The following is an 18,178-nucleotide window of genomic DNA, read 5'->3' as shown; positions in this document are numbered from 1 at the left end:
ACAACCGCTTATGCTAAAGACGGCTTCCGTTTGCTCAAACCATCGGGTGAGCACGACCGGTCCCCCGGTTCCATCAAAAGTGTGAGGTTTGCACCCCATGAAAGCTTTATAGGAGCATCCTTCGTTTGAGTTACCGGCTCCATTGTTGTTGTTGTTGTTGTTGTTGTGGTTGTTATTATTATTGTTGTTGGATGAGTGACCGGCCATGGCCGCATCTACGGTGGTAGCTATCATCCGTTCGAGAGCTTGTTCGGGAGTTTCATTGCGGCGTACACGACGAGGAGCCATTGTTCCTTCAAGACACAAGAATATCATTGATTAGTATTCTCAATAATACTAACCGTGATATAGAATAAAGATAAAGAGAAGTTTTTCCTCGACTCGCCTTAAATTCTTTATGTCATAATGTCGGAACGTTCATATGAGTCACCGTAATATAATCCCGGAAATTATATTACCCTGATTCATATGTGCATTCGACATCATTTCATATAGTCAAGGTGGCGTGTCAATCAAATTAAACAACGTGAGATTAAGATGAACTAAGAGTAGATATGAGTAGAAGCATTCGAGTATAAATGCACAAGTAGTCAAGTAATTCCTACTTCAAGTCTATATGCCGGTTGTAGTCTAGACTCACCAATGTACCCTATGACTCGGGGTCGACACCAATGAACTCTAAATCCCTACAACCAACGCTCTGATACCATCTGTAGCGACCCGACAAAATCGTCATTGACGGCGCCGTCTACTTAGGTCCCGTTACGTGGTCATAAGTCTTTAAAACAACGTTTGACCAAAAGATATGTCGCATTCATTTCAAATGTAAAGATTGTTCAAAGTTTACGAGAATAGTTCCACCACAAGTTACGTTACAAAGTTATAAGTACAAATGAAACTTATGCGACACAATTTAAAAGTAGCCAAAAGACGCTCCATGTATGCATATATACTCGTCATCCAATGCAAGTATCAAAATAATGAGCGGAAGCATGTATCATGTATCGTTCAAGGACCTGAGAAAAACATAGAAATCTGTCAACGAAAACGTTGGTGAAATCATAGGTTTAAGTAAGTAAGTACAAGTGAACCACAAGATTCGCATCAATGAAATAATAGTAATACATTCCAAAAGTTTGTTTCACGAGCACCCAATTATCAATGCTTAACATTCCTTCCATAGAACCCCATCACTTAGTGCTAGAACATACACTGTTTCTCGAAAATATATTTCATTCGTAAACGGTAGCGAACCGTTTGAATGAGGGTTTGTCAAACCCATATGGATCCAAACAACATAAGTTCTCGCTTACACCCGGCAAGTGTAACTAATGATAATCGAATTGAGGATTTTGTTCTAAACTCGTATGTAGAATGTTTGTTTTCCTGTACTTGTGTTCACTTAGTAAAGAAATGTTTATGTTTTCTCATCCCAAATGTAAGTTCAAAAAGAGTAAAAGTGGGACTATGATCTCACCTTGAGTGCACGAGTAGTAAAGTACTTCAACAAGTAAACGTGTGCAAAGAACAATGCTAGTCTTGACCTAAACAATAGGTTGTATCAATAACGGTAAACACGATAGGTCAAAGATGTTCAATTAGTCCTATGGCTCGTTAAGACTCGATCATAATAGCATGTGAATCAAATTGTCATGTTTCATGCAAGGTACAAGTATAAAAACATGTTAGAACGATTGCACAATTATTTGGTTAAGTTGGATTAAAAGTCAACTTGGTCGGGTCAAAGTCAACGGAAAAGTCAACGGGGTCGGGTTGGGTATCCGACAATTTTTATAAGTTATATAATCATATATGAGCATGTTGGCCAAGTTTCATGTTAATCGGAGGTCCGTAGCATAGCAAACATTTTTATGTCAAATGACCAAAGCAAACAGCCAGTTTTAGTGTATCAGGACGGTGTCCCAAAATCAGGACGGTGTCCCAGTATGAAGAGTGGGACGGCGTCCCAAAATCAGGACGGTGTCCTGATATGAAGAGTGGGACGGCGTCCAAGAGGGTGGGACGGCGTCCCAAATGGCTTACAGGTCCTGTTTGCTGAATTACACAAGTGCACGACCCAAACTTCAAATAATCATAACTTATGATCCGCAAACAATTAGAACATGTATTTTATATCACCGGAAAGCTCTTTCGACAAGGAACACAACTAGATACATTAACTAAATCAAATTTATCATTTAAGACAACAATAACCTCGTCGAATGTTCGTTAAACGTCCAAAATCAAAGTTTCAAGTTCATCAAGATGCATTTCAAGTTCCGGGAATCCAATTTACATGTATGATATGCCGTTTTGAAGGTAATGAAACATGTAATACAACTAAACACTTATCAATAACATTAACAAGCATTCAACACATCAAAAGTTCGTTTTAAAGCTATCAAACCCTAACCAAAAGTTCACAAAATCAATAATCGCGTTTATGAAGTTTCTTTAATCAATCTATACATCAAAATGAAGCTAATGATACTAGTAACACTTTTAAAACATGCACATTAACAATCTAATAACATTTGATCATCCAAAATCAAGGATTTAGCAAGTAATTTTCATAATGAACTAGTTACACCAAAAACAACAAATCGAGCATACAAATTACATACACGACATCACAATGAGCCATAGACACTAATTAACATACTTTTAAGTCAAGAACACAAATTTAAAGAAAACTAGTGTTTTAGAAATGTTACCCAAACGAGATGAAGTTGGTACCAAAATGAAGAGGATGAAGAGAGGATCACGAATATGTAATTTATTTTGTTGTAAGCCTCCTAGGTCGAATTTAGATGATGATTGAATGAATTTGGTAAATGTGTGTGTGTTCTTGCTAGAGAGAAAGAGAGAGAGAGGGAGATGGTTGAATGGTGGTGATTGGGGTGGACTAGTTGACCTAGTCAACTAGTTTGCCCCGTGTCAATTTTAGTCCCTCGAGTTTGTAGTCGGGTGCGGAAAATACCTAAACGGAATATTTTAAAACGCGTATTAATGGGAGATGTTATAAACATATAACGGAGTTTAAATTAGTATAACGGAAAAGTAAATGGAAAAAGGCGGGATGTTACACAGGTAACTGGACTAATAGTGAGAGCATGCTGATTAGATGGTGAAGGGACAATGTAGAGATCCCCGGTGCTATCACAACGGAGAAGAAGACAGCGCGTCAAATAATCCTTCACAGAAAATCCAAAAGGATCGAATGCAACAGAGACAATGTTATCACGAGTAAATTGACGAACAGAAATGAGATTTTTTTACTATGTTTGGGGTAACAAGAACATTATGTAAGTGCAAGGGTTTGTGAACATTAGGTATCAAGCTATGGCCGGTGTTGGTATCGGGAATAGTGTTCCCGTTACCTACGACGACTGACGGATATTTGCAATTATTAAAAATAGTACTAAGATTATTAGTGCAAGAGGTAAGATGAGTGGACGCACCAGTATCCATGTGCCACCCAGCTTTCTCGTAATCCTGAAGAGACATTGCGTTAAACGCACTAGGAAGTGTGGTCTCCAGAGTTTGCGACTGTGGATCAACCGTGAATGTACCCGTGGTCGGGTGAGCGGTCGTGTAATAAGCCACAGGTCCAGTGGGCTGTCCAAATAATTGTCCACCATAGTAATTGGGGTGAAAGTGTTGAGCCATTTGATATTGAGCTATAAGTTGGGCTTGAGAATTAATAATATTTAGCAACTGTGTACGCGACATTGAAGTAAGGTTTTGATTGTTTGTACCGTCTAACATGATGACAAAATAATAGAGCGTAAAAACAAAGAAATAAATATATATGGGTTTATATGAACACAAATTAGTGGTCTTTGTTGTGGTGTTGTCAAGATACGCATAGAACAAAAAAGCAATATGTTTGCTTTGTTGGCTAAATTGAAACGGAAATCAACAATCAACAAAATGTTATATATAAGAAAAGTAAATAAATAAAAGAAGATAGGCTATAAGGTGGACGTTGCATACATAGGGATTAGATTGGTGTTTGGCACAGTATCAAATTGATGAGTGGCTGAGCATGTGCTTGCATCATTGGAATAAAAGATTGTATTGGCATCTACGGATTGGATAGGAAAAAAATAGAACAACTTTGTAGAGTTGCATATCTGTTTGACGGCTTCTCCTTTTCTGTAGTGTTTGTTTTTTCTTTTACGCCGTGACTTGCTGTGCCTAAGGATCAAGTACCGCTTTTTTTGATATGCTACTTTTGTCATCGATAACAGTATTCTTCAACGCTGCAAAAAAAAGTTGTTTTTTTCTTTTTGTATTCCTCTTTTTTATCGGGATTTGCAACCTAGTCAAGCTAGGCGACTCAGCCCCACACCGATTATTTATTATTATTTAATAAAATAAGAAAATTAAGTATATAAAAGATGATAAGAAAAGGTGAGACCGTCCAATACAATCAAACACAAAGTGTTTTTTTTTTTTTTTTTTTTTGGTTAACATGCGACTGTGTTGCTTAAATGAGTAGGAAAAGATGAAAACGAAAATAGCTACAAAATAAGACAGCGGCAAAATAATCAACCAATAATATTGATAGATGAAGGAAGAGGAATATTTCAACAATATTAAAAGAATAATGGTATGACTGACGGTTGTAAGCAGGTCGCTCAGCATCGAAGTTTGAGAGAAACATTAGCATTAATGAAATTGTGGGATTAAAAGCAAAAAGAAGAAGAGGAGATTGAGAGTTTGATCGGCTATAGCACAAAAAAAAAAAAAATAATAAATAAATAAAAAAAAAAATTACGAACAATATTATTAGGTTTTTTTTTTTTTTGGATAGTAGGGATGGATGGTGAATTGACGGGCCGTATAGATAGCGGCTCAAGGCGGCCGACTAGGTCTCGGGATCAGACCTAAGCTCTAATTACCATGTTATACAATAGAATATGAACCCGTGAATGTGATTGTATTATTGATGCATATATATAGGTATTACAAACCCTAATATGATAAATAACCCTAATGGACCCAGCCTACAATGTAATCGGGCTGGCCCAATCCTAATACTCTAACAGGTTGTCTTGTTATGTTTTATTTATAAAAATAACTTTTTTTCTTGCTTATTAATATTAATACTAATATTAATATTAATATTAATATTAATATTAATTTAATATTTAATATTTATTATTAACCCTTATATACTAAAAGCCATGGTCAATTGTGTAGTTTCAGTTGTTTTCGATTGTAGTTTTGAGTTTGCGTTCACATTACAATTGGTTCCTCAACTTCGGTTCAATTTACACAACAACCCCTCAGGTTTACACTTTTTCAGGAATAGAATGTGTAAACATATAATTTTATTAAAATGAAATAAACTAATTCCCCCCATATTTATAACGGACCCTATCTTCTCGCTCGGTGCGAGTTAAATTTTTCCGAGACCACCGTTCAACTCGAAAAAGTCTCACGAACCCAACGGGACTAATTATACGCAAAACAGACACTTTTTAAAAAACGTTTAACACAACGACAGCCCGTATTTTTCTGTTCGCCGCAGGGTAAATTTTTCCGACAGCACCGTTACACTCGAAAAAATTTTATGAACAAAACGAAACTAACTACGTTCGAAACGGACACTTTTTAAAAAACGTTTAAGACAACGACATCTAAAACGACGCTTAAGACATGGGCCGTTTTTCCCTCTGTAAATACACAACGCTACGTTAAATATGAATACACAGGCCGAAAGCTCCCGCCGCATTGCGCGTGCCGGATCCGGACTAGTTTTCTTCATCAAGAGAATCAATAGTAATAGTAATAAATACGGAGTAACAGTCCGTAGTAATGTGTGAGGGTGTATTAGTTGACTTTTGAGACGTACTAATTTGACCATGCAAATCCAAGTGCACCTCCAATCTATCTATTTATAGTAACATATCACGAAGTTTATATGGCACTAGTATTATCCAAAATAAGATAATAAAATCGCGTCCATTATATTATAAATAAATTCTATTATTAAACCACACTCATGTTTAATACCAACCACAGTTAGAAAGATCTCATGGACTTCATTAGTCAGCCTATCTTTACTTTTAAAATAGAAACCGTGTACCGTTTAGCCCTGTTAACGTGTCTGTTTTTGTTACGTCTTGTCATGACAAAAAAAACTTCATGCAGAGTTTATTTAGTAGATTTCACATGTTACAAGCCTCCAATTTCTCAAATGTGCTCCAAAGAGTTTGTTAAGAAACTAAGGCAATTCGGATTTTACTCGGAAGAGACTTTGGATTACATGACGAAAGTTTTGGAAGGATGCGGTCTCGGTGACTCCACTTATTTTCCTGAGATCTTTTCTCAACAAACTTACAACCCGTCCATTAACCATGCTAGACGAGAAGTTGAGAAGACCATCTTTGGTTCAGTGGACATGCTTCTCGCAAAAACGGGTGTAAGATGCGAGGATATTGGGATCCTAATTGTGAATTGTACTATTCATAACTCAGTGTCGTCTCTTTGTAGCATGATTGTTAACCGATATAAGCTTAGAGAGAACATCATCACCTACAATCTTGTTGGGATGGGGTGCAGTGCAGGGCTTCGTGCAATAGGACTTGCTCAACAACTCCTGCAGGTATTTCGGCACCATTATCTTGATTGTTGTATTCTCAACCCGAGGGCCGTCTCTACCACATGTGCGAAGTGTGCGGTCGAACATGGCCCCGAATTTTGTGGTGGCCCAAAATTTTAAAAGTCCTATGTAATAATACATTTATTTATAATCTTTTCATAAATCAAATCGTAAAAATTAATTTATCATACAATTTAATCGCACATTAACTTTTTTTTATTGATATATTTTTAGCACTATATATCTTTTTATGATATGTGATATAAATTTAATGTTTATAGTGGTCTATTTTTTTATGTTTCAAACATGACCCGTTAAAATAATGAGACGACTCTGCTCAACCCTATTGGTGAAAACAAATTTTTTAACAAACGTGTAGAAACAAGTGGGTCTAAGCTACCAAACACTACAAAGACAACTAATGAGTTGCTAATTTTCATAGGTGCACCTGAACTCATATGCTTTGATAGTGAGTACAGAGGGCATTACCGATAACTTGTACCGCGGAAAAGATCGTTCAAAACTCCTACAAAACTGCGTGTTCCGTGTGGGTGGAGCCGCGATTCTCCTCTCGAACCACCCGTCCGATATCAAGAAATGTAAATACGAACTTGTTCACGCAATACACACCAATACATCACGTTTAGATCGATCCTACAAGTGTGTATGTAGAGAAGAGGACGAAGCTGGGATGGTTGGAATTAACATCAACAAAGACCTCATTACAGCCGCCATAGACACCATTAAACCCAACGTGACCATCCTATCATACCTCATCCTTCCATTAAAAGAGAAACTCAAATACCTTTTAAACTACATTAAAATTAATATAAAGATAATTCCGTCAATGAGCATCAAGCCGTACATACCTAATTACAATGGCGTCATCGATCACTTCCTCCCTCACGTTGGTGGGAAGCCGGTGCTCGATGAGCTGCAGAGGACACTAGGGTTTTCAGACACCGTAATGGAAGCTTCTAGAATGACATTGTATAGGTACGGAAACACCTCCAGCAGCTCGATATGGTATGAGCTGGCGTACGTGGAGGCAAAGGGTCGAGTCAAGAAAGGTAACCAGGTATGGCAGATGGCGTTCGGGTCAGGTTTTAAGTGTAGTAGTCTCATTTGGCGTGCAATGAAGACTGTTAATTATCTTGATCACCATAATCCTTGGATGAACGAGATTGGTGAGTATCCTGTCGTTTTGAAGGATTGTGAACCAATTCCTGATGATATCAATCCTTTCAAGTAAAGTGAATCTAAATTACGTATGTTTAGAGGTAGTAATTCACACAGTTGTCTAGATCTTTTGGGGATAGAATTAACACGGGATTTGGTGCTAAGTAGCGATAATCTTCTAAGTGTAGATGTCAAGATTTACTTTTATTATATTTGATGCCAAGTAATTCACACAGTTGTCTTTTCATGCTCTAGCTTCTTGCCACAGTTAGATCGAATTGTAATTTTGAGTTTGCGTTCACATTACAAACGGTCCTTCAATTTTGTCTATATTTACACAACAGCCCCTCAAGTTTACACTTTTTAAAGGGTAAAAAGTGTAAATATATAATTTTATTAAAATAAAAGAAACTAATTCCACCCAAATTTATAACGGACCCTATCTTCTCGCTCGGTGCGAGTTAAATTTTTCCGAGACCACCGTTCAACTCGAAAAAATCTTACAAACCCAACGGGACTAACTATACGCGAAACGGATACTTCTCAAAAAATGCTAAACACAACGACAACCCATATCTTTTCGTTCGCCGCGAGTTAAATTTTTTCGACATGAGCGTCATACTCGAAATAATTTTATGAACAAAACGATAATAAGTACGTTTGAAACAGACACTTTTTAAAAAACGCTAAAAACGACAGCCCGTATCTTCCTGCATGCAGCGAGTTATATTTTTTCGCCAGCACCGTCAGACTCGAAATAATTTTATCAACAAAACGAAACGAACTACGTTCGAACAGGACAGATTTTAAAAAACAGTAAAGACGACAACACCAACAACGGCGCTTAACACATGAGCCATTTTCCCTTCTGTAAATATATAAAGCTACGTTGAATATGAATACGCAGGCCGAAAGCCCCCGCCGCATTGCGCGGGCCGGACACTGACTAGTTAGTACTCCAATAATTTTAGTACGTAGTAAAATTATGTAACTATATACTTCATGGATTTTTGTTCTTACTTCCTTGTGTTATTTTAATTAATAAATTTAATTTTAAATAAACTAATACGGAGTTTATAAATTTGTGTAACTATATAGTTTAGGCCATTTATGATTCCCTTTTTGATTAATCGTTTGTATCTAATCTAAGTTTTTAATACGTGAGCTTTAATATATTTATCTATATCTAAGCTAAAGCTACTTGAAAAATATATTATCGAGTAGATTTATGATCAATTTACAGTTTTGACATGTGAATCAATCAACTCAATAAAGTAATCATACATAAAAAAAAAAAAAAAAAAAAAACTAATAATCATAACTTAAAAACAGAATTTAAAGAGGATACTTGTTACTATAATCTTAGCACGTTAAATGTTAAAGAAAAGATTATTATTGAACGATCACTGTATAAATTTATAATTTATTCACTGTTCCAATGATGATAACAAGAGAGGATCGCCCGGCGCTTCGCTGCCGGGTTGTAATAGGTGTGTGGTCAGTTGGTAATGTATGAAAGCGTTTAATATGCAAGTTGTTACAAAAGCTTAACAGTTACATCCTATTTACAGCAAAGGATGTCTATTACAACGTAGTAATAGCTATTTCCTATTTAAGGAGTTTTTTTATTTACAGCAAAAGATATACCTACTACATAAACCTACAGCAAGAGATACTTGCTATTTACAACAAAAGGTTAGTGATCGTTAACAGTTACGGGGTTGAGGTGTTCAAAAGGCCAGTGTAAGTGTTTGTTGCACGTTAGTCACGTTTCTTTGTTGTTTTCGTTCCCGCCGGATCTGAATTTTTAGTTGTAAATCAGCCTACCATTTAGCCAACCATGTTAAACGTTGTAACGGATGCCAATTTCGACTACACCTATAGGGTTTAGGAGAATGTACACCTCTGTTGTACTTATTGTTTGATATGGTCCAGGTATTCGGCAACGTCAAAGTTTTCGGCGTGTTCGTTCCAGAGTGTCAGTTCGACGATGTTGTTGCTGCAAGATACAGAGAGCAGAACAATTTTTTTTTTTTTTTTTTTTTTTTTTTTTTGTAAATTGGTTGTGCCTTTTTTTTATAATGTTGTTCTCCTTACTATGTAAAGCCTTCTTCGCTTGGACTGATCGGTGTGAGCGTTTTCGTGGTTCTCGATGTTGTGTACTCTGACTATAATTCCAATGTAATCTGCCATACGTTCTTTTGTTAGTATGTTGTAGATTTTACTACACTAAGTAAAAATGTAAGGCATCCAGGCTTTACTACACTAAATAATAAACATTTATTGATAACAGATTCTACTATCAAATGTCTCAAGAAAAGTCAGCACTTATCAGTCTCATTACAGTCGAGTGTGTATGTAACTACTCACATGTATACGCATTTGAAAGCAAGCAAAGAAAGAACAGTGGGCTGCACTTATTGCAAGTTGCAACGATTTAGAACTTGCAATTAGCAAGTGAAACGTGCATTGTTATTCATGCACATGTACGATTAGAACGGTGTTGTAAAAATCAGTTTTGTTAAATAGATTAACCTTACATTTTATCGATCGGATTACACTTACATGTTATAGGTGAATTTTTGAGATATCTGCTGGGTAGTTGATTGTTGGGAAAAAAGTTGAAGTAGTGCTCTGCGAAGTCTGTGTTGGGAACTTCTTCAAAGATGGTGACCCGTCCAAATCGCAGTAGCGTCTGAATTGATACTGCTTTCTGCCATTTTTGAAGGCTTGAACACTTCATAGAACTGATCGATATCATTGAAATTCATGTGTCCTTGTATACCGTTTCCCTGTTTATATTTTCCAGGAATGAGTCACGTATAAAATAGCAGTTTTGTTTATAGATATGGCTACTAATGTTTTGCAGACTTACGTATTTGTCAAGCATAATGCAGCAGTAGCCGAGTGGGTCTTGAAGCCCTGGTAACCCGGCGACCCATGTGCGATAAACGTTCATCTCTATCGGCATGAATCCTTGGTTTGGTTAAAGTTCAGTCAGAGGAACAATTTCTGCTATCCTAAAAGGTGGACACCAAATATGTAACTAAATCAAATGTAAAAATATTAGCTACAAATCTTAGTCATCTATTAGTTGTACTAAACTTAAAGACACAACAGGTTATTATTAAATGCTTGCGTTAACTTAAAAGATAACGACAAATACATACTTACATACAGATTGAACAGTAGTAACAAACCTGAAGGCCCTTCGCCAACTAACCCACGTGTAATAGCACCTGAAGAGCGTGGCATTGAGCGACCATCTAAGGAGAAAACAAACAGCGAAAACTGAGAATTGTAAACATAGAGAGTACATATAATGAACATAAATGAGCATCGAACTGCACATACTCTGAAGCAGGTCAGTACATGAAATGTCATCAGCTATGCATGACACAACATGTGAAACAGAAGGTTCAACTTGTAAAACATATCCTGAAAAACATCGATCAAACCTGTGATGCCCCGTACAAAACCATCGTGTACGAATCATCAACAACAGGATCATTACAAGGTTAAGTACTATATGCTGTAAAAAAAGAAGTTGCATTCACGATAAAAAGATGACGTCATAACCGACGTCAATTGTTTTACACCAATAGTATGCTTCTACGAATAGCAAGCATGAATAAATGTATGTGACCCTTAGGTCGTTACAAAACACAGTTCAAAAGTATTAAAGTTATGAATGCAGGATAAACAGTTCATGCGGTGATAACACTAGAGCAGCGGGTGTCTACGGCAAGACTAGCACGACAGCGGAAGCAAATAACCTTAAGCACCTGAGAAAAACATGCTTAAAAATGTCAACACAAAGGTTGGTGAGCTATAGTTTAAGTATAACAGTATGTAAGGTAGGCCACGAGATTTCAGTGCTACAAAGAGCGTTTCAAAACAGTATGATAAAGTATATGTTAACCGTGGGCACTTGGTAACTAACTTAACGTTTATACCCCCTGAAAGTACACTTGGAAAGTGCGTATGTTTACGAAGTATTAAACACTCGTTAAATGCTAGCGCTACTAGCCCGAGTGGGGAAGTCAAACCCTATGGATCCATATCTAAGATTCGCGTTCACGGTTCAAAAACCAATGATTAAACGTTACCGAGCTAAAGAGAATGTTTATGCCGTTGTATAACCCACACATATATAAGTTTAAGTACTCGTGCCTAGTATGTAAAACATAAAATCCGCATGTATTCTCAGTTCCCAAAATAAGTTAAAGTAAAAAGGGAATGCTATAACTCACAATGATAAAGTGGCGGTAAAGTCGAGTCGGGAAAAGTGTGCAAGTAATCGGTCCGAAAGGTCCAACGAGTCCTCAACCTAAGTCAAATAGTACTAAGTCAGCAAATCGTCCGAATAGGTTTAAAAGTATGTAAATAAGGTCTTAAGTGTCATCATCATTCATCATCAAACAAAAGGCGTAAAGTAAGTTTCGTTTATGAAAGTAGTTTAAAACAAAGGCTGACTTCAGTCAGTCACCACGGCCTCTACCCTTACTGAAATAAGGTGAGACCAGTGTCCATGGCTCCGTATATGAGTCCTTTAAGTGTGGTAAAATTTACAGAAACAAACTCGTCTTCATTTGACCGTGGCGACGGTCTAAGTGCGAGTAGGTCAGAAATTTCTGCACAACGTTAAAGGACATAGTGACGATCGGAGGGCCATAAATCCTAAACCGTAACTCGGATTAAGACGTGTCCTATATGAAAAGTTATCTACTCGAAAAGATATATCTGAAAATCAAGGTACAGTAGCCCAGGTGTACTGTTCTGTTACAGAAACCAAAAAACAGCAGGCAGAAGACAGAAAACAGAAAAATAGTGGGTTCCGGTGGTCTTGGTGCTCGATGCTTATCATGGTTCTCATCCTTGATGCATATAGCTTCAAGTGTACAATTTGTTGATGTGTTTGCATCATTTTCACCAAGGTTTGACCATCATAACCCAAGTGTAAGTCTAAGACATGAAGCACAACTCACTTAAGTGTTGCAAGTGTTTTGATGAACCAAAGTTACATCAAAGTCTTAGATTCAACACATACATGAAATGTAAAAGTAATATTAACCAAGTTTTGACTATTATGACACAAGTGTAGGTCTAAGACATGTAGCACAACTCACTTAAGAGTTGTATGAAGTTTGATGAGCCAAAGTTACATCAAGGTCTTAGATCTAACACATACATGAACTTTAAAACTAGTAATAAGTTACAAACTTGAAAGTAAACTTATGAAATCAAGATCTTGAGTTGTAGAACATAGTTCTTAGTTTGATCTTGAAGATCCAAGACTCAAAAGTCTAGATCAAACATAAGTGTACAAAGTTATAATTAAAAGTTTCATTTACATGTTCTTGAACTAGTAAAGTTAACTTTTAGTTCAAGAGAAATGATATCAAGACTAACTTGTAGTACTTGACCAACAACAATCAAAATCACAAAATTAAATTGCATAAAATGAAGACATAAACTAAGTAAACAAGTAACTAGTTCATTGTTGTTCATACTTTAAAGATTCAAACCAAAGTTTGATCTTTAAGAAAGTAAACTTTAAAGTTTACTAACATGAATTACAAGTATGAGTTTAACAACTATGAACTTACAATCTTTTGATACATTAAGTGTAGAACATAAACTAGTAAGTTTATGTTCTTGAGTGTTCTTGTAAAAACAAGATAAAAGAAAAATGAAACTAGTAAGTTTGATTCTTGAAACCAAGTAAGTAAGTAACAAACAACTACTAGTAATCAACACAAGTAACAAAAGATTAAAACAAACAAAGAATGATGATGATTAAGGGTGTTCTTGATTTCGGTTTTAACAAGAAAAGAAGAAAGAAAGAAAGTTCAAGTTACTTACTAAGTATAGAGAGAAAAAGAGAGTAAAAGAGTTGCAAGTATGAGAGTGTTTTGTGTGTGAGAAAAAGAGAGCAAAATGCAAGTAGAAGTAACACAAAAAAAAAAGAATTTGAACTCCCTCCACTCCTTGGAAGCCCACGGCTGCAGCAGAAAAAAAAAGAGGGAGGCAAGAGTTCAATGGTTCCTTGTATGTAAAGCCTTAAAAGTGTGGATAAAAGATGGGTTTACATGGGGATTATATGTTAACTAGATTCCAATGTTCTTAACTAACTAGTTTCCATTTACAAGTAATACTTACACATGGTAGGTTGGGCTAAAAGGTCCATTAAGAAGTAGGTTGGGCTTATAAGTCCTCATTCAAGAGTCCATTAACATTAACAAGGCCCAAGTTCAATTAATTAATAAATTAATCCATTTTAAGCCCATGTAACTAACTAATAACCTTAGTTAATTAAAATGATTAATAAAACTAATCATGAATGTAAATAATATCTTAAAATATTATTCGTGTAAGTTTCGGGTGTCACAGAGAGGTTTCGGGCAATTAAAGTCAAGTACGGTTAATCATGGCATCAAGTAAATGTAATAACATACATTCGTTTAATCACAAGTATTAATAATAATAATTATTAATAAATAAACGTTGGAAAATCCAGGGTCGTTACAAAACCACCATGAAGTAGCTGGTAAAGACGATTATGATCCGTCAGGTAGTTACACCTGTTAGCCCGCCTTTTCGAATCATTACCGGAGATATAACCTCCCGCATTACCGTTAAGTTTAACCGAAGTAGAACACTCGACTACCTCAAAATTTCTAATAACAAGGATAAAAATAAATGCGACAAATAGGTGCAAATTATAGGATTCTTAAAGCCATGCAAACACATAGAAGCATAAAAATTTAACTACTAAACGTATAATAACAAAGGAACACATATCTGAACACAAATCCGTCTCCAAACAAAGTGCACAGAACCTGTATTAAAAAACCAAAAAATCGGAAAGGTAAACATCATATTCGAAAAAAATAAAGAGATGTATAGTGTTTCCAGGTCAACATTCGAAACCAAAAAGAAACACACAATCAGAGTGATTATTTTAAAGGATAGAAAATCATTGACACGCAAATAACATCACCAAAAAAAAAAAATCGGGAAACGAACATGTCGTCGACGGTCAAGTTAGCTCAACAATTGGACAAATACGGCAGTCACATGAGCAATTAGAAATAGAAGAAGATAAACGCTTACCATTAACAGAGATCTAAACATGAGAAAAATCGGCAACTAAAATTCAGAGGATGAAGAAGGCGAAAGGAAGAAAAAGTAAAGAAACCTGGAATCAACGGAGTTGAAGATGATACGTGGTAGAAGGCGTTGAAATCACAAACCGTCAGCCTTTGATCAACTATTTTTAGGGATTTTTAGGGCAGACTTTTTTTAGATCGACTGAAACGGAGGTGGGTGAGTATTTTTGGGGCAGATAGGGTTTGTAGATTGAGATTGAAACTCTGATGGGTGAGTAGATTAAAACGAAGGTGGAGAAGGAAGAGTCTCGATTGTACCGGGTTTTCACAGGTAAAACTTCTAGATTAGAGAAGAAGATGTAGAAGATGCAAGAAACCCTAGGGCATAAAATTACTAAAGTAACCTTTTCAAATAAAATAATGTTGTGAATAGTAAAATCATATATTCTATTGAATATAATTATAAGTATAATTATAATTATAATTATAATTATTAATTATTAAATTAAAGTTTAATATTAGCCGTCACAGCCTTATAGAGTATCCAGAGTCACGTGGTCTATGCTTTAGGAAATTTTAGTTACTCATGACATAATAATACTTTTTGTTTCTCTTTTTAAAAACTAGTCATATGTGTGTACTTTATTTGGTTTGTTTAGACCACTCTTAACCATGACGGTCCGTTATGAAATCACGGAGTATCACATCAGCGTCACATCAGCACCTTCTTTCCATCACTAACCAACCACTAAATACTAACAACCATGACGTACCCATCACACACTTCCTCACACCCACTAAATTAATTAATTATTTACGAGTACAAGTAATAAGGTAAAATGTACAACAAATCAATGCTTTCAGTCCGTGATCCATTTTGCTATCCAACGACATTTTGGAGTACGGGACATCAAGCACTAGCCATTGGCTAATTGCTAGTATCGGGGTGATGGGAAGGCGGAGGGCAAAGGCGGGTCCATTCACGGACCGATACTAGCCCTCTTAGAAATTTTGAAATAACTTGCTTTTGGCTCGTCTAGCATAAAGAAAGATATATTTTTATTTCGTTAGAAATTATTCTTTGAATTTACTAGTAAGTAGAAGCAAATGTAATTTTAGTTGAAATACTTAGCTTATAAAGTTATTGTAATTGTTTAGCCTAGCCCTCTTTTATCAGGGTGGAGTGAAGTTTTGAAGAATAAAAATTTTTGTAATTAAGAAAAATGCAAAGTTCTTGTTCTCATTGCACATTAAAAAGGTTATACGCAAAGTTTTAAAAAAAAAAAAAAAAACCCTACTAAAAGGGCTATATGCAAACAAGTGAACAACAACAACAACAACAAAACTAAATACTACATAAGTGGTGTATGGGGAGGTGAGATGTAGACAATCATTTCCCTGTCCGATAATAAAGACAAGTTTCTCCACCCAGAGTTTCAAAAGTAGAGAAAGTCATTCCCCTCTCTAATTCGACGGATAAAGAGATTGTTTTCGAGTAGACCTCTGGCGAATAGATAGGAAAAAAAAATTTTAAAAATAATAAAAAATAAAATTGAGACGCCATGGAAATTTCATTGGTTTTAAATCATGCCGGAAATTTAATTTAGACTCTAAGAGTCAGTCAAGTCGCCAATAAATCGACGCTTGCTACCTGAAATTTAATTTAGACTCTAAGAGTCAATTCATACTGTACGTTAAAAATGTTATATGTTAATTTAGGCTCTAAGAATCAATTAATACCGGATATTAAAAAGGTTATATGTTCATAATTCTTGTTCTTATTGCACATTAAAAAAATTATATGCAAAGTAAATTCATACCCTTTAAAGCAATTTGAGGTAAATATTCATAATTTGTTGTAAATGACACTTTTTGATAAGAGTTGATATTTCCACACTTCTTTTTTTGTAGATCTGCCATAATTTAGTGACATTTTCTAAAATTTACCTTAGATCATATAATAATTGTAATCACATTTAACATAAAAATTTTCTTTATTTTCTTTTACTCCTAATTCTTTTTGGCGAGTTCTTTTCCTTTCTGTACAATCAATTTACTTCTTCCCAATATTCATATGTGTTAGTTATACGGTCTAATCCGTGTAGTTATGGCGATTTAACAACATCCGGATGGTTTAAAGGAAGTTTCATTATAAACATTTACAGTACTTATTTTTTGTTCGAAAGGAAGTTTCATATGACTTTCACCAGCATATATGTTGCTGCGAAGATGGAGTGTGAATGCAATCAAATAAGTAAGTAATTATTTAGTCATTCTCCTTTTGTCACTGCAAGACAAAACTAATATATCAACAAGTTTTTTGGTTGTAGTAGTTGTAGTAATACTCCAACTCAAAGTCTTATTTTACTATATTTTAATTTTTAAGACTAGCAGCAACCATGACGAGGTTGTGGTCACCCCAATCACATGCGATGAGCTCGCCAATGGATCACACTGATGATACTAAATTCGCCAATGTTTGTCAATCAGCTCGCGTGATCGGTTATGTGAATTTACAACATAAGTTTTGGCGAGAAAGTGTGTTGTATATACTTATACAACCAGCTCAGATTGCTTGCATTTTCATTTCGACTTTTTGGTGACTATGACGCCTAAGAAGCGACATTGTTTTTGGCACCAACATTGTCAGGAAAGCGAGACTTTCGATTGTTTTTGCCTATTGGCTTTCTCTTACTTATTTTCTATGAGTAAATTTGAGCCTGATTCAATAAATTGTCTTGACATCTCGTTAATTCCAAATAAAATTTTAGGTGTTAAAAAAATCTGAAAATTATATAGTGTGTTTAAAATTGATTTTTAACTTAATCCAATTATATGAATGTGATTAATGTAAATAGATAATCAAGAAGGTGAAAAAAATTTACACATTTATATTCATATCCATATATAATTATACATCTGTATCCATATCAATTTGTGTTATTTCATTTAATAAAAAACGAGGTTCTCCTTGTACTATCAAAAATTAAAGTTCTTAATAGTTTATACTGAAACGGCCCTTTCATATTGATTATAAACGTTTCATATTAATTGGTTTCATTACGAGGTATTGACCTCTAAATGATACGTTTTACAAACATTTCATTCTTTTAAAAGATAAACTCATTTCAAAATATAACATTTCGATACAAATGATATATGATTCCCATGATATGAATGACTAATCTGTCATTGACTTAATAACAGTCTTTTTGAACTCAAATGATATGAATACAACGTCATTTGAAATATGCCATGAACGACTCCATGTAAT

General features: G+C 35.3%; 1 protein-coding gene across 1 annotated transcript; it reads left to right on the top strand.

The window, feature by feature from the left end:
- Positions 1-6,139: 6,139 nt before the first annotated feature.
- Positions 6,140-7,865, top strand: LOC139902327 (3-ketoacyl-CoA synthase 20-like). The gene is made up of 2 exons (XM_071884967.1): positions 6,140-6,616; positions 7,056-7,865. The coding sequence occupies exons 1-2, from the start codon at positions 6,140-6,142 to the stop codon at positions 7,863-7,865; spliced, it is 1,287 nt and encodes a 428-aa protein (XP_071741068.1).
- The last annotated feature ends 10,313 nt before the right edge of the window (positions 7,866-18,178 follow it).

This window comes from Rutidosis leptorrhynchoides, chromosome 3, assembly GCF_046630445.1.
Source record: "Rutidosis leptorrhynchoides isolate AG116_Rl617_1_P2 chromosome 3, CSIRO_AGI_Rlap_v1, whole genome shotgun sequence".
Lineage (NCBI taxonomy): Eukaryota > Viridiplantae > Streptophyta > Magnoliopsida > Asterales > Asteraceae > Rutidosis > Rutidosis leptorrhynchoides.
Note: the sequence above shows the minus strand (reverse complement) of the source record. Positions and strands in the feature narration are given on the sequence as shown.